Below are 21,378 nucleotides of genomic sequence, written 5' to 3' on the forward strand. Positions count from 1 at the left end.
TCTTGATTGCTGAAGGTAGGGGAAACACTGACTGTAATGGAGCCATTTCTTGCAATTTCCACAAGTTAGATGAAGCTTTTTTACTGAATGAAAAACTACCAAATTCTACTGTGATGCTTTTGTGACCCTGCTATAAAATGGAGATAAGGGTAAAGAATTGTGAAATTCATTAAATTACTGAAACCAAATCCAGCAAAGGGTGAAAGGATATTGAGACAAAGGCATGATTAAACAAAGGTTTAGAACATTAAAGAGCCATGGAATTCTCTATGTACAGTACACATACTTTATTTATAAATAGACCAATAGCATGGCAGTCCATGGAAATACAATGACTGAATGGGTAAGTTAAGACAATATTTATCAATTTGTGTTTTATAGCAGATCATGGGTGTGTCATGACATTACAGATGCCATAATAAAACATTAAACTTAAGATTCAACTATATGTAAAGTAACTTCAGATGTTACATTTTGTGTTTGTCTTTAAACAAAATGTTCAAAAGATGACAAAATTCAGTGTTTTCCTAACCAGATCTGCGCTGGCATTCCTCTGGTCAGAAGACTCACCGAATGTGGCCTTTTTAATAAACCATGCTTCGCGAGACTAGAGACCGGACAAACATTCAGTCTTTGGGTTACCATTGACCCAGGACTGATTAGTGTAGCTCACCGAATGCTATGCTTCAGATGCTTCATTAGTCATCTGCTGTCTCCTCAAACAACGTGGTGAAGTACCAGTCTGACTGATCCCTACTCCAGAGCCAGCAGGACACCATCCCCCTGTTTCCCCTCCCTGACACTTTCCAATGGTGTCACATACAATACAAGTTTCTGGAAGACTAGACACTTGCTTTTTTACGCCAAAGCAATGGTTGCAGTAGTTCTAGAGGATCAAGGCCACAAAACTGTAAATCAGGGTCACTGATACAGTCCCAAGTTCAGCATATTTAATTATACACTAATGATCATCACCTCTGAGCCAAGAACTGGCCAGCAGATAACCCTCTTCTCAGGACCGGGTCATGTAAGGTTCTATACTAAACCAAACACTTTTTAGAACAATGTCTTTGTGGTGTAACACCAACAGAAGGGTCGGGGGGAACTCCAGTTGTCAAGGGCTTCAGTGTGTGTGCAAAACCACACCTTGGGCCTCATTCGTTTCAAGTAACATAAGAATCTCACCTATTGTTTTTTTTTTTAAAAAAGCTGCTTAAAAAAAAATTTATAAACCGAGGCCCACGGAAAGTGAAGTTCCCATGTGTGTGCTGTAAGCAGTCACTCTGAAGAACGGTTAATGGACTCTTAGCTTTCATACCCACAAAGATAACCAAATCCTACTTCCCACAATATGGAATGACCAAAATAGTAAATTGGGCCAGTCACATAGCATTTCAAAAGACCAAATCAATAGCTAAATAAATGGAGTTTGAAAACCTCTGGGTATCAGAGAGCGATATTTCCAACCCCTTTGTGTAAGTTAGCCTTAATGGTGCAGCTGAGATCTCTTAGGGCTCCCTCCCACAGTCCAGAATCGAGGGCATTCTTTACAGAATGAGCACAGGGAAAATGAAACCAAACTGCACGGAACTAAAAATAAGGAATAAGGCTTAGGCACAGCCTCGCTCACCGCGCTACCAGAACAAGCAAACCCATCTAACGGCCAGATTACTTTGCTGAAAGAGGAAGCAGGAAAATCCAAGTAAGCTTTCCTGCACACCAGCCCTTCCATTTGACCTCAAAGCAGCAACCACGTGCTTTGGACAAGATATAAGAAATGCCTCCCCAGCAGATATGTGACCTGGAGGATCTTTCCAAGAAACACCGAAATCTGCACAAACACTACATTTACCAAAACCAGCCGCGGACTGAAAAGAAAAACTGCTTACAAGTTATAATTCCCCTAAAATATGGAACAAAACTCAACCAAAACTGTCAACTTTCTGAGTTCTGCCTTAAAGTGCTCAAGCTGTTTTCCACAAAATCCAGGTAAGGAGAGTGCGCAGGGTTAAAAGATATAATAGGATAAAGTGTTGGAAGGGGGGGGGGGGACTAGAGAAAGACTTAAAATATCATGACAATATATTCCACCAAGTTGGGATGGACAATAATAATTCAGAGCACTTTCTGCATTCTAAAAGGGCAACATGAGAATGAAGCCACACTGTACAAAATCTATTAACATTTTTTCTAGACATTTTATTATTATTAAAATCAAAATGTCAACAATTTAAAATCATATACACGCAGAATGCATTTTAAAGGTTAGCACAATACCTTCAAAATTTATACATATTTACTTTTTTCTTAAAGTCACAAGCAGAGAGCCAGACTTGGTCACCTAGACGGTGAGGACCTGGGACATGTGATCCCCTGACCTCACTCCGCTTACAGTATGCCATCCACCTGACCCTGAGTCCTTTGTAACTGTCACTGGTCTGCAACACAGGGCCCTCCATACAGATTTCTACATGTGGGATTTAAAAAAATGGGTCGGAGGGGTTTCAGAGCTTTCGATTCGGCCTCCATTTTACAAATAGGACTCCAAGGAGAAACCAGAAGTGTTGGAGAAAATAATCAAAACGGCCACAAGATGTCACTTGTGAGGCAAGTGTGCACTCTCACAAAGGACTCCTGACCATATTAGTTTACCAATGGAAACCATTGTTTTCACAACGTGGGAATTACAAGCATCTCATTCATGTCACCTGTATCCCCCCCCTCCCCCACACACTATCCATAACAATCCATGGGTCATAGCTGCTACAGATATTTAGCGATATATATACAGGCAGCCCAATCTGTTAATTTCTATGGTACATAAATTGCGAATGGCCTGCTTTGCTTGGTAGAGTACACTTTGCCTCATTAATGTACAAGCCTATAAGACAGCAGCATCTGTTTACAGCTCAAACTCGTTTCTCGAATCTCTCGCCTTTAAATCCCTCCCACGGTTGCAACAGCCCCCTCCCCCTTTTTTTGTTTTTTACACACAGGATCCACTTCCACCGAAGTCCAATACCCAATAAAAATATAAAGAACAAAAAACATTTTTAAAGTCTTAACAAATGTGTCGAACACCAGTATGAAGAGCAAGCAAAGAGTAGCATCAGATGTTAATATTAATCTTAATGATAGTAAGGCAACAAATGAAAATTTGCAGGAAACAAAAAATTGATATGGACAGGGGTTTTGTGGACAGATGAAAGACAGTACAGTATAACAAATAGTGAAGATGATTTTTATAGTAGACAGGGAAGGAAAAGAGTTCCCCCACTCAAGTGCCTGCAACTATTCCTCAGATTTACCCAGTACACAGACGGGCAAGTGGCAATGCTCACTGGAAATTCTGCTGACCTGCCAGTGTGGAGAGTTTGAGCCTGTCTTTGTACCTCGACAGGATCTATTGGATCTTTCTACATTTAGAAAGGTGGGAGCAGATTTATCACACATCCCGTTAATGGAACCTGAAAGTCCTCTCACCCCATTCCACCTCTGAATGGTGCCCTCTAGGAGGCTGGGGGGGGGGGTACCTGCACGTGTCACACCTCACATCTTTACCTGTTCTCTACCGCCAGCTAAAAGTCTTTGAAACAGCAAAGTAGAATCATACACATTTAACCTAAAAAGTCCTAGATTAAACCATGCATGGGTGATGCAGACATTGATAGGGTGTCAGACTGAGCATCCATCTACTTCACGGGGCTTCGTTCAAATTTCATGAAGGTACCGATATTTATATACATACAATAACTATAAAATGAAAAATAAAAAAGGGTTTAATTCTTTTCTGTTCCTGAATGGTACTGTGTCCATTCCTTTGTCTGGGACTTGGGTCCCTTGGATATGACAGATGGAGCAGGGTATCATGAGTAGATGGTCTGCATGAAGGTGCAGGTGTAGAGAACAGGAGGAGGACTGATGGACAAAAGGCAGGAGAGGCAGCAATGGGGGGGAGGGGGGTGCAAAGTGGAAAATGGACAGCTCACAAGCTCAAGGCCCATCCCTTGTGTTCTTTTAAACTCCATGCCCCCCTCCAGCACAGCTTATGTTGTTCAGCAGGGACTGGGCAGGCAGAGGCGCACTTGGGCAAGGGGAAGGGGGGGTTGGGCATGATAGCAGGGTCTGAGTGAGATTGGGGTAGGGTGGCTTGGGGGGACAGGTGGTCATTAGCACCCGCACCCCTCCTTAGGGGGCTGTGGTTCGCTGGTTAGCCGCCCACCCTGGGGGGCAGAGGGCTTGTGCTGCACCCCTGATTCAGCAGCATTGAGGTCCAGGCTTCCATCCTGGATGTTCTGGTAGATCTTCTTGGCGGCCTCCAAGAATGCATCTTCCACGTTCTCGCCTCTGTGAGGAGGGGCGGAAAGAGTCATTTCCAGGGTACACGTGCAATATTTTAGGGGGTTCAGGGATATACTTCAGGGAACTTACGTTTTTGCACTGGCTTCCAGGAACAACAGACCTGTAAGAATGAAAACGACGACATGTGACTCTACCAACAATCTCTGTCCTCTTCCCATCCTAAAGTGTCAACTATAACCATCATTCAACAGAAGTTGGCTCTTCCCATGAAGGACCATTTTCTCACCATTTTCTTCAGCAAATTGTTTCGCCTCCTCATATGTGACGTCCCTCTGGGCCTCCAGGTCAGCTTTGTTGCCTATGAGAATGATCACCTGTAGGGGGCACCCACTGGTCAGACAGGGAGCTTTTACTTCACGGCAAGCGTGGGCATGTCAAAGGCATGTCAACCCAGCATTAATGCTAAGTCATACGATACGACCCTTCGAGAAAGACTTCCGAGTTGGGAGGCTGTATTCTCAGTGCTAGAAGAGATGTTTTAAAGGCAACTTGGGCTCCAAGTCATTATAATTATGCTCACGGGATGAATGACATTTAAATGAAGATCAGCAAGAAGTATGCAAACAGGCTGTGACATGTAGGAAACGCTGGACGTGTGGCAGATCTCACTCAGGCAGAACACCAGCAGATCAGCGAGCGTCACGGACTACACAGCTAAAGCCTCTCAGCAAAGTTATCGGCTCACTAATGCAAGTGGGAAAATGTAATAAGAGGCCAGCATGGAGCCATGATGGCATATGTAACTAAAGCATAATCATATTTGTAGGTCCAGTCCTGGGGGGGACAGTCGAACATGGCTAAGAGACCACAAATGATGCAGTGTAGTGGGGCTTTACTCACAGTGTTAGGGTTGGTCAGGTTCCTTGCGTCAGTCAGCCAGCTGCTGAGGTGGTTGTATGTGCTTCTCCTATAGGGACAGAGAGAAACTTGTTGGTATGACAGCATATTGGAAAAAACCTGAATGCCAAAACGGGCTGAGACCTGGTCAATGGCTGCTTGTTGAGTGTGACAGACAAGTCTCCCATACTCTTCCACCCATTCGTCCTGCTAAAACTAGAAAATGTCAAATCATCCCGCTTAACTGGACCACTCACCTCCAACGCGCACTACCTCGAGCATTTAGCGTTAGCTTTTCGTTGCGTCACGCAGGCTGCCGAATACAGCCTTCTGCAGTCAAAATAAGAAGAGCTTCACAATCAGTATCTAATGGGTGAATTCTCTCCTGCCCCTTCACCACCTTAGCTGCCATGTGGTGAGAGTACTGGCACAGAATTGCTGCCGTCACAGCATCCAGGCGGGTGCTGTACAGTTGGGGTGGCTGCAGTGACTCCCCACTGGTTCTGTAAAGTACTTTGCGTGTCTTGAAAAGCGCTACATAAATGTGACATTCATCCATTCAACAATTATTCATCTGTATTAGTGGGCTGAAGTAATTGTGCTGAGACCAATTCAGTGATGGTGACCTGATACTGGGCCAGCGGAGACCCAAAACATCAAGAATGGTATCTGTTCAGACATTACTCATGAGCTACATTCCTGTAACTAGGGAGATCGCTATCATGTGACATGCTCAATGCTGCACTTCTAATACACCAGGAGCGAAAAATCACATACCTAAAGTTTGGTTAAAGTCTACGAAAGGGCCACTGTACTTTATTTGGGACACTCAATACAAAGTTTGATGAATGTCCCGATTCCTTTTATCACAAAAAGCATACTGTGTTCATATTCATGACAGAACACTGATCTAAAAACCTGACAAAAGATCTGTGCTCTATTCTCATTCTAGCTGTGTAGCACCCAGCCCACCATGACGCTCAAACTATCTGCAAACCTAAACTGGCCAGGAAGCTGAAGAAACCATACTGCCTGCCAGCCATCTATCTCCTGTCCATCTAGTACATCGCACCCTTCAGGAGAGCTCACACCTCACCATGAGGAGGTATGGAGACCAAGTTATCATCTGAGAGACATCGTAGGGAAGCTAAAAATCAGCTAATAAAACATTCCTTTGTATGCACAATTTACTCCACGCTTGCCTTACCTGCCAAGCATGTGACACAGGAACACTGAGCTGAGCTGCGAGAGGTTGGGCTGAAATTCTTACCAAGCAGCCCCCGTGGCTCCTCACCTGGTGATGTCATAGACCATGAGGGCCCCGGCGGCCCCACGGTAGTAGCTGCGTGTGACGGCCCTGAAGCGCTCTTGGCCTGCTGTGTCCCAGATCTGCAGCTTGATCTTCTGGCCGCTCACCTCGATTATCCGTGTCCCGAACTCCACCCCAATCGTGTGGGGGCAGTCCGCCATAACTGGGGGAGGGGGAACCAATCAGTGATCACTCAGCTCGTCGGAAGTCATCATAGTGATTAAGACCTATAGCAAGACTTATAACTTGCATTTAAGGCCATAGTGCTGAAGATTCTGGAGCAGGCGGCTAACCTTCTTTAGCAAATCACCCCAATAAATTAAAGAACTTTCCAGCACTGACTGCTGCCATTAAAACTGCTCTGGACTTGGGGCCAGTCCTCTGTACCCTCACTGCCACCCACTGTCCAGCACCCACACCACCCTGCCTCCCCCCACACCCGCATCGCATCATCGCCGTCCGAGTCCCGCTGTAAACAAAAGGGGCGGGGCAAACAAAAGCTCCCGTTTGTGAGAGCCGCCCCGTGTCCAGACTCTGTACTCAACGGGTCTCTCAATGAATGGCTTACTGTGCGCTTGGAAAATCACAGGCTCACCGTGGACACTATTCTGCGTCCGAAAAACAATGCCAGTGTACCTTCCACAGCACGCACTGCATCCCCCTTGGCCCTCAACATTAGCCATGAAATACTACAAGGATGGACCAGCATTCCTAAATAACATACAGGCACCTTTCTAACCCTACTTACACTTCTTTTCTGTGAACTGGTGAAGCAAACATGATTTCCCTACTCCCATGTCCCCTGCAGGGAGAAAGAAACAACTATATTAGGCAGAGCATTAAACCATAAGAGAAATTCAAAATTTAGCCTTAATGGTACCAAAAGGGAAACAAAACCTAGGACAGGCTTAGTACGGGTAAGGGCAGAACATCCCAGAGAAACTTCAGAGGGCAGATGAGGGGGGTGGAATCAGGGATTAAAAATGGATGAGAGCAGCCTGCCAGCTCTGACCCAACATCAGACACGTCGTCACAGCTGACTCATCTGGAGGAAAGTGCACCACATCTGGGGTATCAGGGACTACATCCCCCAAGCCCACAGCTTTAAAAACATATAAATAAATATTCCACAACAGTGGGTATAGAAAACCAAGAGCATCTCAGCATCGAGAACACAACATCCTCTAATGGAAAACTAATGATATCAAAGAATGTGCCAGTCAATCAGAAGAACGATCTTTAGAGAACAGAAAATGCCAGACAAATTGAACATCCCACCCCCCATTAGTTGTTTCAAAGAAAAACAGTCACTTACCAATGATGATGTATTTGAAGATGTAGGAATAGTTGTAAGGTGCAGTGGCCATTGTGGCTCTGAAAAAGGCAGATCAGGAAGACAGGCATGAGTAACCATGGCACTGAGGCAAACCCCCAGCAAGAGGACTGAGTGCAGGCTGCCATGTCGTCATCCCAGCAACAGGGGAGCTAAAAATGTAAGCCGAAGATGGGCCGCCTGTCAGGCACCTCTGATAAATCAGGAGGTGCTCATTCTCGCTTGATTAATTCATTTCTGCATCTTCTGCAGCCCGACATGAGGCGCCAATTGGATCCCGGGAACCTCCGGCATGTGCTGGAACGTAACCCAGCATACATGGCTGAATGTTTCACATGCTGGTGCTTCCCAATCACAAGGATCTTCACAGCAGCCAAGGGCCCTCTGCAACGTCCTGGAGATAACAACTGCAAAGTGACAGTCCTACCGAACTGCAGGATAAAAGATAGGATCTCACAAGAGGCTGAGTCAACTCAACTCAATTCAAATAAATCCAAGGGAGGGCAACCAGCTTAAAAGCACCTACTGAAGTGAGAACTTGATCAATTGCTGTAATCTACATAATGGCTGATCTGTGTTTAAGCACATTCAGAGAGGCAAACTGATTCAGCTCTGAAACTGGTTTACTGTATACTTCAGTCCATGTATACCCCTAAGGGCTGGGTTATAATTACTATTAGGGATGAAACGATAAAGAAATTTCCAGCCGATACCGATTATTAAAAAAAAAAAAAAGATTGAGAGATTATGCTTAAATAAGTTTAAAGGGACACTCCACCAAAATACAACAGTCCTAGAGTCCTATTGCCAGTTTTTTATAACTGTATACATCTTGTATATTTATAACATAACAAAGAAGGGCTGACCATCAAGTGCGATCAACTCCGTAATTTTCCAGAGTAATATCTTAAGATTTTGCACTGTCTGCACAGAATTTTCTTTTGTTATCAAATGCTTGCGTTACCGACACACTAGCATTATTCAGCAGTACTGCAGCCTTCATTATTGGAATGGATTTGTTTTTCAGAAACTCTTCATATTCTTTACTGTCTCACCTTAAGGTGAGCAATCAAATTTGTGTCTATTAGTAGATCCTACTCGTAACATTTTTGTAAAATTTCACACAGCAGACATTTTTTCTAACTGTTTAGTACACAGGTGTGTACAGTAGGGGTGAGCCGATCCACATTTATTCAGTTCAAATCCATTTCCGATACACAATTGCCGATACCAATACAAGAGCTCTTTTACCTTCATATTTTAATATAATATTTATATTAAATATTTTTAAACTAGTAAATACAGATGAGAAAATGTATGCCAAAAATATTGAATTAGGCTACTAGAAACATGTATTGTTTCTCATCTGTATGTACTGTATGTCACCAAGTACTGTTCCACTTCATTTGTACATCTTGTTTTAAGTGTTTTTGTGGCATTTTGCAGTTCAATTCGAATATCTTTCAAGCGAGGATAAGCAAGTGGCAAATGCTTAAAATTCCCCGCAATTTTTCTGCCGCTGGCAACAGCTGCAATGAGTGTTCAAAACGGCCCAAGCTAGCGACTCCCAAATCATACACCCTTTGCTTCATATTACTGACGTTCTCGCACGATTGCGTGCGCTTTGTTTAGTGGGATTTTCCACTAAACACTCCCACCTCTCAAAACTTTGGCTTTTACAGAGATTGCAAATCGCCGTGCTACTAGTTGTTGTTAAATGGGTAAAATACTTCCAGATTGTTACCCGCTTATCTGATATTCTTATGTTCCTTGTACTGCAAAAGATATGCGCATGACATCACAGTAGGTGGAAATCAGTGCGCTCACATTCACTTATTGGCAGAAAGACCATGAAAACACATCTAAAATGGGAAAGAGCTGTCGTGCGACAGATTTAACACAAGATAGGAGCTATCTTTTTATAGACTGCAGAAAAATAAATAAGTAATTATCGGACGTGGATTGGTCACGTACAGCCAATCAAATAGGTCTGGATCGCCACCAATACTGATCCGAACATTGAATCAGTGCACCTTTAGTGCAAAACTATATGGGTCACCATATATTGGCGGTAAATACAGGCTCATTTTTAATCATCGGCTGATGGCCGATTTTTGCTGTACCAGCCAGTACTGATATTTGGCCAATACAATGAGTACATCTTTACTAACTATTGAAGCGAATGTGCCAAAGCGCATATGGTGGTTATGATGACACACACCACTTGAAAATCAAAACAACCGGGACGGTCCGTCCTGTGATGCAAACATGCCTCAATCATTCATAGACCAGGGGAAATGTAGCAGGAAGTCAGAAAAGAGATCAGACCAAAGACTATATAAACACCTTTTCGACCGTCTCTGTTCGGCAAACATGGCTAGTGGATTTGAATTAAAGCTGGCTGATGAAGTTCAAACATACCATAATTTACATGACTTCTCGCTACAGGATTATAGACTCCCAGATGGCTACACACTAAAATAAAATATGCTTGCATTTTTTTAAACCTGTCAATGTACTGTAAGTAAATAATGCACGATAGGTTTTAGTAAAATACTTATTTTTTAAATTACATCCACATCATACTTCATAAATGCTTTGCCCTCAGTGCCACCCCAGCCCTGGCGTGGTTGCCTAGCGTGTTGGCAAGAAAAGTGTGAACATCCAAGAACGCGGACGGTCCGGCATTACAGTACACACTGTGGTGTGTCCACATCCACAATAAGCATGAACCAGCCCTAACCAGAGTAAGTAAATATGCCACACAATCAATGGCAGACTTGCCATTACCTACTTCTACAGATCAGTAACATCAGAAATAAAGATGCATTTTTTTCCCTTCATAGAAACTGGAATTGTATATCTACATAGAAGGCACTACCCACGCACAGCAGGGACGACCTGGATTCTCAAAGAAACACACTATGAATGAGCCCTCCTTCTGAAAGAAATAATATGTGCAAATAATATGGTCACCAGCCAGCAGGGCTACCTTCATTGCACTCATCTAAATACATGTAGCACACACTAGAAATTCCACACTAAGTCTCAAGCAAATGTGTCATTTCACAAGGGGTGGATGCAGGGATAGTTTGGCATGTATTAATATGAATGTGTGTCATAGTGAAATGCCAAGTCCTCTACAACACACATTTAATTTGTGCATGTGTATTCTTCTTAATATATAACCAGTAGTCGACTGCATCCAGGTTGAAAGATACAAAATTCACACTGCTGTAACCTGTCATCTTGGTTTGCATGCTTATTGGTGTGAGATTCATTTACTTCAAAGCCTCACCCTCACACACCTCATCCCCGAGGCGTCAGAACTTGTCCATCGTTTCATCGGTTATGCCTGTGGGTGGCAATAAAGAGCCATAACTTTAACATAAAGTAGTACTCCAAGCTTCGCGATCTACTCAAACACTATCTGCAGAAGGGCCACCGCTGGGGAGTGGGTGCTGTAAGCAGGTGAGTGTCTACATAACACTAATGCCTTTGACGCAAGCCTGAGTGTCTCAAGTGGAACAACTGCTGGTTTCTTCTGGGAAGACAGTCATTAATAAAAGTGCACCAAAAAACAACTACAGCACGATTTTAAATATACACATGGCAAATCACTGGTATTGACTCATTCCTCCCCCCGTTACATCTGTTATACTTACAAGTCTCCAAGTACGGATTGGCTGAGGTGCGACTAACATGTAACACACAGTAAAAGAAATTTGCATCAAGTTGCACTGGATCATGAGGTGGCGAACCGCTATTGGGCACATGAACCCTAAATTACTCCAAATACAAGCCATGCCAACAGAGTTTCATCCCACTATTTTCTAATGTAGGCCATTCATACAATCAGCGCACTTATTTACCCTCTTGATTCAAGCCACCTTTTGATTGGAAGTCAAAAACATGCTTCAAATTTGTGTGTAAGAAGTAAATGGCGTTCTTAAACTTTCCCCAAGACCTCTGGCGTATATGCACCGAAGGATTTAACAGTGTCACGAAAGCCTGCTGCACTTCTCAGTCTTTAATCTTAATGACAGTTTATGTATGGACATACACTGAAACTTGTTAATATTGCTAATATTAACAAGGCTTGTTAATATTACACGGGCAATTCCAGCATTGTGGATGTGACACCAAACAGACCACTACAATGGAACGGCCTTTTTATTTCTGGGTTAATCTCAGCTAAATTCAATATGCAGTCAATATTCAATATGGACTGCACAGTCACAGAAAATCAAAGGAAGAGGTTTATACCATTGCTTGAACTTGAGTTCCTCAACAAATGAGATTCTACATTTCAACAGCCCAATAAGGACTGACTGATCGGGATGCAAAAAAAATGAGCATATCTAGTAGGTCTCCAGAATTATGACTCAAAACTATGGCCCTTCATATTCAGAATTGCATCCCCAGCTACAATAACGCATTGGGGGGGGGGGGGGGGGTGACCACTACAGATGAGCGTCAATAATTGGGTCCCACTAGCACCAATCCCCGCCAACCTCCACCACAATCTCCCGCAAGACCAACCATCACATGAGGTGCACATGATGCCTACAGAGTCATTGGGCAAAACAGCTTCCCCATTCCTGAAGTGATCTGCACACGCCTTTTGGGGGATGTGTGTGGAAGGGTATGTGATTTTGGTGGTTTAAGCCTCAGCCTCCTGTCCCTATGTGCCTATACAATTAGCACATCCCGATAACTTAGAAGTTCAATAAACGTTTAGCATGCATGACCTGAGATTAAGTTTAACCTCAACATACTGCAGCGTCACGTCAAGTGAACATGACCAGTGTAAACTGTAAGAGAGGGCAACTAGGACCACCATCTGTACTCTGATACGTGCTAAAGGCTAAAGCCATCATTCTGAATATGATTATACCTAATTAATTTTCTTACAACCCGCGAGAGTTAAACAAAGGTAAAAATTAACCTTGGTACACAAGAACAGTTAACCTGTATCTCCAGTGCTTAGGAAGAAAAGTTTCTTAATCAAGCCATCTACTATTCATTCTCCATCCACCTTAAGTTAAACATTTAAGTAGTCATCAATGCCACCTCTGACTGTCACTTGGAAGTCAACATGCTTTACAGGCAGGGAAACTGTCCCGAACCGAATTATAACATGTATGGAAAAAAACTGGCAGTAGGATCGCCTCTGCAGTAGGCCAAACATGTCTATTAGACTAATATGTAACAAAAGTTTCAGCTATGACCAATTAAGGATAAGGACAACAAACTCAAAACTGAAATGTTTTATTCCTGAATTACTTTAATCACATCATTTGAGGATTTATAATCACATTTCTGGAAGGATCCAGGAATTACAACCTCCCTGTCTGGCTTCTGAGCCTTATCTTATTTCTACATCTAAAACTATCCGCGATCCACCGTTTAGCTGACGCACTTAGTCAAAGAAAATGACATTTTATAAAGGCACCCCTGCAGTATTAACACACACCTCTACCAAAAACACTTTTAATAAATCTCACGCTAAAATCGCTTTAAACGGACGAGTATAACGTTATGCTAAATACTGAGTACGAGGAAACGGCAGCTTGGTGCGCTTCGTTAAGTCGACATAAAGGGTAGTTTAACCGTATTTTACTATATCCGACACAAGAAAGGCCTGCATACATCAATGGCTCACGTAACGTATCCATCCGATCGCCCTAGCCAACTGGCTCGTGTTATTTATCTACCTACCTGGGTGAATTACCCACAGCAGGGAATTAAAATCATACAAACAAGCATGTAAACTTAAAAGAAAAAAACAATTTACCACCAATGGATGACGAAAAAGAACGACGGTTTGTCTAAACAGGCCGCATTACCAGGACATCAAAAAACCCAAGACTGGAATAAAAGCTGTCATTTCATAAAAATGTCACGATAATTCAGACAGACAATATAAAACAAAAATGAACAAATAAAAACTGCGGGGGGCTTAAGGCAGCGACAATAACAACCCAGCACTATTTAAAGCAACCCACCGCATACGTACAGCCCAGGTGATACCGGTTTGCTGGGCTGAACAGGAAGTGTCAGTGACCGGAGTAACCGCTGCTTCCAAGAAAACGCAATACATCAGTATCAATGAATAACAACATATAATGAGCACGACGTACGAAAAAAAATATCGGGCGTTGACGGTTCACGTGACACCGGGAAGCGGGGACCCCAACGGCCACTGATCTCTCCATCATCGGCGGCCGGCTAGCTAACCCGCGTCGGGGGCCTGCTGCAGGAATCCTACAGGGACGACTGCGATGAAAGCTCTCTTTTAAGCACCATGCTTGTCAAACTCATCTTGTTTAAGTCATTCTAGCTGGCTGGCCGTCAGTTGGGGGGGGAAGAAAACACTAATACACTGTTTTCGAACGTTTACATTCCCGTAGGTCCTCAGTTGATAAGCTAAATTAGGACATGCTTATGATTTTGGTTATAGCCAGCCCAAACATCCTTAGTTTTATCTTTAGACAATACAAATGAACCCCTGTTCCAACAGCTGGAGAATCTCCTCTGGCTCCGACGCACCTAGCTAGCTAGCTAATAATACCCAGCAGGCTAACAGGTACAGTGTGTCGGCAGTTCCTCAAATCTCGTCAGCGAAGCACGGACACTTCGCTACACACACTCGTTGTTATTTGTGTTGATATGCTTACCGTTGTTAGGGGGGTTTCTTGGGTTGTTTGTTTGAATATTAATTGGTCTCCGGCTCAGTGACGGGTCGGCAGGTTACCCTAAGCTGTACCGTCTGACTGTCCAAGATGGCGGCCTGCGCTAACAGGGTTTCCTCCGTAGCGCGCAGTGGGCTTCTGGGACAAAGGGGCGATGCGCCGCGCGCTCATTCAGCGCCGTGCGCGCACCCGTTACAGCTACGGATCGCTGTCAGAAGGCTCCTATTTTTTTATCATAAAATAATGAAAGCAATCGGCTGGACGCTTATATGGCAGACGTGCACATGCGGAAAATGACTGGCTTGGTGTCTTCCTCATAACCCAGGGCAGGATACACTTTAAACGAAATTTTCTCAATCACCACTACGCACAGAACATACCTGGCAGTACCCTAAAAATACATGCCTTTGAAATGTTATTCATTATCTTGCAAAAGCAGTTAAAACATGGGGACCCTTAATTACGTCAATTTAAAAAATCTATTTTATTCTTGTAAAAAAATATCACATTTCTATGATTACTATAATGCTCTAAATTCCAAATGCGGTATCTGTTTTATTACAATGTTATGAAATCACTATTACTAGTCAATAGATGGCGCCATAATTTAACTTTACTATTAAGATTAATTTGTGGGCCGATCACTTAGCGGAAAATAAACAAAAGTATATAGACAGTAACTAATTACTGTGCTATGAAATATCATATCTCTCTAACTGATAAAAATCACAAATGGGTTATGTTGCTGTAGGATGCTTTTAAGTTAATTGAAAGCTGACCATATCTAAATTAAGACTATGAACATTAATTTTATTAATCAGAGTGGGTCAAATGTTTATAGCCACTCAAACATTTTAAGAGTGATGTTGGGTGGACGTGACCAATACCATTCTGAATCAGATCGATGAGTATTCAAGTGAACTATGTATGAACACCTTCAGCCATCTTGCAGGCGGCCATCTTCGGCTCAATAATCCCAAATGGAAAGGGGATCATGTGATCACTGACGTGTTTTCAATTTAAAAAGACATTCAATGGTAAGATCTGCTTTTAGATATTTATTGGTTATGAACATTGATACATCAAATTTGCTTTATATGGTTTGAATTAAAATGTTTTTGACATTTGCAAGGATAACAGTGATGTCGCTGTCAGCAGGCGACAGGATAGATAAATGCAGGTAAACTAAGCCGCCGAGACATTGCAGCACACTTCAATCATCAGCACCCGGACCTTGCACTTAAAACCCAGAATCGTTTAATAATAAAAAAAATAATAATAAAAAAATTTAAACACAGGAAACGTCGATGCCAAGAAAGTTGTCAACCAAGAACAGCAACGGATGAGGAAACATCCACCCTGATACCGGCCGCATTTGCAAAAAAGCACCTTTAGGTTAAAACTCCACCAGAAGTGGCACCCCTACAGATAGCCAGTGCTAGAGATGACAGACATGCAGAGCTGAATGAATGGGCTCCCCACTGACATAGCGGTGCAGTTTCCAAAAGGGTACGTACGTACACACAGCGTGAAAGTGTTGCTGGGATGTATGTTTGTACACAAATGTCATAAGCTGAGTGAAGGCATCGTCCGTGGTTGATAACATCCTCGTACAAGTACAGAATGAAATAATGTCATTTCATTTTGATTGGCCATCACTGAATTATAAAACCAAAAGTTTTGTTATAAAACAAAAACACAGATACTGTAATCAAGGGGCTTTTGTTGGCGTTTCAATGATATATATGGACAGCCTAAAAGCCAGCCGTTTAGCACTTCCATTTCAATGGGACTTTTGGCAGCGTTCCATTGACATGACAATGATAGCAGTATGGTCCATTAGTTCTAGGTATTTTTCACCAGAGAATAAAAAGCTCAATAGTTCTTGTGGTTTTTCCAGAATCAGCCGGCTTTTGCTGGTGTGTTCAACTTAAAAGAAAGCTTGTATGTGGTGATGTTTAAGTGACAATAAAACAGACCGAGCTTTCAATTTATCTGAGTTCTATGAAATGACCAGCTACGTGCCATATCCAATGCTGATTATGTTGGTATTACGGTTTAACGAAATAAACAAAAAAAAAACTGTGTATTTCTGTTGAAGTTAACAACACGATCAACTTTGGAAACGGACAATTGTCAGAGTATTTTCCTGTCTACGACGTGCACCTTATAATGCTTATTATACTGCTTTGGATAAAGTGTCTAACAGAATTTCGTTGTGTAATTAATTAATTACAGTGTCAGTAGAGATGCTAGATTCTGTAGCAGTCTTTTCTACATTTACGATGCAACTTGATGAGATTTTTGCTGAAAATGTGCATAAGTTTGGGATTTCTGGATTTCTTCAAAGTACTACTAATGAAGAAAGATACGCATCCATTATTTCAGAAGCATTAAAAACGTGTTTTCTGAGAAACTGCTTTACAAAATAGTGACGGGAATAACGACCTTCGAAGGAGCCGGATCTTATGGTCTCGTTTCTTTCCGAGAGCCGTTCAAAAGGAGATAGATAGATAGATAGATAGATAGATAGATAGATAGATAGATAGATAGATAGATAGATAGATAGATAGATAGATAGATAGATAGATAGATAGATAGATAGATAGATAGACAGACAGACAGACAGACAGACAGACAGACTGATTGATTGATTGATTGATTGATTGATTGATTGATTTGTATTTATATCTTCTGTGGGGACTGTACATTCCTAATCCCAACAGTGGCATCCTTAACCCCTAACCAAGCCCTCATTGCAGAATGGTCAAAAAATCCCATAAACACACCCCTAAACTTTGCAGACAGTTTTCCCAGAAGACTTGAAGCTGTTATAGCTGCAAAATTTGGGCCAGCTGCATATTAAATTCTATGTATTAAGAATGGGATGTCATTAAAGATCATGTGTGTGTAAAGGTTGGTGTCCCAATACTTTTGGCAATATAGTTTAAATTAAGGGACGACAATAGACGTAAAGCAGATCTCCCGGGGGGTTCCCACACCCTACTGACATGGGACCAGCAGTGTGCCCATACTGCCAACTCTTTCGTCCATTTGATCTGATATTATAATCATTGCGATACAATCACATGAACTTTCATGTGCAGATTCATTTCATTTCCACCATTCCATCTGTGTAACTGAGTGTGTGTGTGTTCCTGGTCCCCATATGGGAAAACTCTATTTTATAGAAAGGGCTCTGTTCTGCTAAAGTGTCAAAAAGAGGAGGGGACAGCATGTCATTTAACACAAGCAATTTGATCAAATATCTAAAGACGCACCGTGTCTCGACAACTGACATCAGCCAGACTACCGGTTCACCGTTCCATGTGCAGGCTGCCGGTAACACCAGCACAGAGACGGCTGTGTTTGGTGCTGTGCAGTAACCAGGAGGCCTGGACTGATGACAAGTGGCGTCGTATCATGTTCAGGGATGAATCTTGGTTATACGCCAAGGTTAGAGGACCAATCCTGCCAATGTTGTGGGAAGACACACTGGCGTTTCTCCTGGCATCATGGTGTGGGGAGCCATAGTGTATGACATCATGGCGTGGGGAGCCATAGGGTATGACATCATGGCGTGGGGAGCCATAGGGTATGACATCATGGTATGGGGAGCCATAGGGTGTGACATCATGGTGTGGGGAGCCATAGGGTATGACATCATGGCGTAGGGAGCCATAGGGTATGACATCATGGCGTGGGGAGTCATAGGGTATGACATCATGGTGTAGGGAGCCATAGGGTATGACATCATGGTGTGGGGAGTCATAGGGTATGACTTCAGGTCATCTCTGGTAGTGATTCAGGGGACCCTGATGGCACAGCGCTACGTCAGTGACATCCTGCGTCTGCATGTCTTACCCCTCCTGAGACAGCACCCTTTCAACTAAACAACACCCGTCCACACAGTGTGTCTATGGACCGCCTGCATCACGTTGAGGTCCTCCCGTGGCCAGCCAGGTCCCCCGATCCAATCGCACGTGTGGGATCAGCTCAGACGTCAACTCAGACCCAGTGCCAATCTGCAAGATCTCGAGGGCCAGTTACAACAGCTGTGGGCCGACTTGCCGCAAGAGAGGATACACCGGCTGTATGACTTACTTTTGCATCGTACCGCCACATGTATCCAGGCCCGGGAGGTTCCCACACCCTACTGACATGGGGCCAGCAGTGTGCCCATACTGCCAACTCTTTTATCCGTTTGATCTGATATTATAATCATTGAGATACAATCACATGAACTTTCATGTGCAGATTCATTTCTTTCCACCATTCCATCTGTGAGTGTAACTGAGTGTCCCCATATGGGAAAACTCTATTTTATAGAAATCCATGACTGCAATGAAAAAACTAAGAATGCAAATGCAAAAACTCTTGTATTTTGTTTGATTACTTATGGTTATGATTAGGGCTGGGTAGGGGTTAAGGTTGTCATAGTCATTTTTCCCATATAAATGAATAAGCGGTCCCCAAAAAGATATGACTACACTTGTGTGTGTGTATATATATATATATATATCCATCCATTTTCCAAACCACTCATCCTACTGGGTCGCGGGGGGTCCGGAGCCTATCCCGGAAGCAATGGGCACGAGGCAGGGAACAACCCAGGATGGGGGGCCAGCCCATCGCAGGGCACACTCACACACCATTCACTCACACATGCACACCTACGGGCAATTTAGCAACTCCAATTAGCCTCAGCATGTTTTTGAACTGTGGGAGGAAACCCCACGACGACATGGGGAGAACATGCAGACTCCACACACATGTGACCCAGGCAGAGGCTCGAACCTGGGTCCCAGAGGTGTGAGGCGACAGTGCTAACCACTGCACCACCATGCCGCCCCTATATATATATATGTGTGTGTGTGTGTGTGTGTGTGTGTGTGTGTGTGTGTGTGTGTGTGTGTGTGTGTGTGTGTGTGTGTGTGTGTGTGTGTGTGTGTGTGTGTGTGTGTGTGTGTGTGTGTGTGTGTGTGTGTGTGTGTGTGTGTGTGTCACAGTTAGTTTTACTTTATTTTTTTAAGCTTTGTTTAAGGTTTTAGTTAAGCCTGATGTTGACTTACACATAAAAGAATGACCACAGTCTGTTCCACACAGTGAGGGAAAAGCCTACAGCTTGTTCATTAAACACTGGTATTGGATTGGTATTTCGTATCAGCCGATACCCAAAATCCAGGTATCGGTATTAGTACTGGGACAGAAAAAGTGGAATCGGTGCATCCCTACTTTGTGTGTTTCTTAATTATATCACAAGGACGATCTCATTTCAGTGCCCATTTTTATTTCTTTTCTGAATTCAAGAACCATTTCAAGAAAATAAGCATTTTGGTTAAGTCTTAGTGTAATTCCCCATTCAACATTAGCAGCAAATAAAATCAGTCAAACACATTAACAGAACAATATATAGATTCATTTCCAGAGTGTCTACTGTTTGTTTTAGGTAGACTATGCTCATCTGCGCTCTTTACAATGTCTGAACAGAATACAAATAGTGCATATTTGTTGTTGGTATATGATATGTATTGGCTGTGCTCATCTTCCCCGCAGCGCAGCTTAGCAAAATATAGACATGAATGCGCACCACGGTGGCGTCAGAGGACGTGTACGCATGCGCTCTGTTGATGTGGGCATTTGCAAATACTCTTGAAGATATTGCGCAGTTTGATTTTGTGTTAATTTCTCCCATCACAGAATCATGATTATTTCTATTCCTATTGGATTTTTTTTTCTCTTGCATTTTTTTCCTGTTTGGCTGTTGTAACACATTAATTTCGCCAGTGTGGGATCAATAAAGTTTTATCTTATCTTGAAACCAATGAGGGACTGACTAGGCTTAAATGCAGCTACGCTGGGCGGTTTCAGCATCTGAAAAACAGCCGCCCTCCTGGTGTTTTCATTCACTACAGTGTCTACAGTTTACACAAAATCGTACGATAACCAAGCAAAAGAAGACATCCAGTCAGCAGCATTTATGTTGCCATATAGCTCCATATGACCATATATGTCACAGGATAATAGCCCCACCTAACGGGAAGTCCACAGGTGCGGGAAGTTCAGTGCAACTATGGAGTGCAGAACCATGTCTTTTATCTCAAACTTCCCAAATTGTTCTGGTGGTTAAAGTGCATTTCTTACGCAGTGGACACTGTAATTAATAGGTAATTATAGGTATTAATTATGAATACACTATAAGTTAACAACAGTAAGTGATGAGATCTCATAATACAGAGCGCACGGCAACCTGAACCAAATAGGGAATTCTACTGTATTACGTCACATCAAGATGCAATAGCCTATGTCGCCGCTTCAGCGACCTCACGATTTATCTGGCTATAGAAAAGCATAACAGGCCAAACAAAACGAAGTGCCAACGCCCAGATTAAATTACTGGGTATCTGACAGAGCAAAGATGATGACAAGCACCTGAAGTTTGTTATGTCTAAAGTGTACACTGGATTTTGCGTGGTATCGGCTTTTATTAAATTATTTTTAACTTATCGTTACACTTACCATAAACTCACAAACTATGATAATAACAAACTTATCATAAACTATGATTGCTCGTTATGAATTATGTTTTAGAAAGGGTATATAGATTCTGAATTTGTTATTTTGAACATTCCTACTTTAGTGTTTAGCTTTACTAAAGTAATTCCAGAAATCAAACAGGGATATTATTACCGTCGAATGTAATGGCGAAAGCCTAAAAGACATTTCCATGAGAAACATCGAATGCATGCAAAAAGTTTACAAAGTTTCAAAAGTTAACAAAGTTTTGTTAATGTCGCTCCTGAAATCCCACCTCTCGTGTAAATAGTTTCGGTTAAATCCAA

General features: G+C 42.7%; 1 protein-coding gene across 1 annotated transcript; it reads right to left on the bottom strand.

Moving 5' to 3' along the window:
- Nucleotides 1-272: 272 nt before the first annotated feature.
- LOC125745663 (ras-related protein Rab-14-like) lies at nt 273-14,676 on the bottom strand. Its single transcript, XM_049018707.1, has 8 exons — nt 14,522-14,676; nt 7,824-7,882; nt 7,257-7,310; nt 6,494-6,671; nt 5,203-5,269; nt 4,589-4,676; nt 4,432-4,462; nt 273-4,347 (listed from the first exon to the last, which is right to left on the bottom strand). Exons 2-8 carry the CDS (start codon nt 7,873-7,875, stop codon nt 4,170-4,172), a joined length of 648 nt encoding a protein of 215 aa, XP_048874664.1. The 5' UTR covers nt 7,876-7,882; nt 14,522-14,676; the 3' UTR covers nt 273-4,169.
- Between the last annotated feature and the right edge of the window lie 6,702 nt (nt 14,677-21,378).

Source organism: Brienomyrus brachyistius, chromosome 7, assembly GCF_023856365.1.
Source record: "Brienomyrus brachyistius isolate T26 chromosome 7, BBRACH_0.4, whole genome shotgun sequence".
NCBI lineage: Eukaryota > Metazoa > Chordata > Actinopteri > Osteoglossiformes > Mormyridae > Brienomyrus > Brienomyrus brachyistius.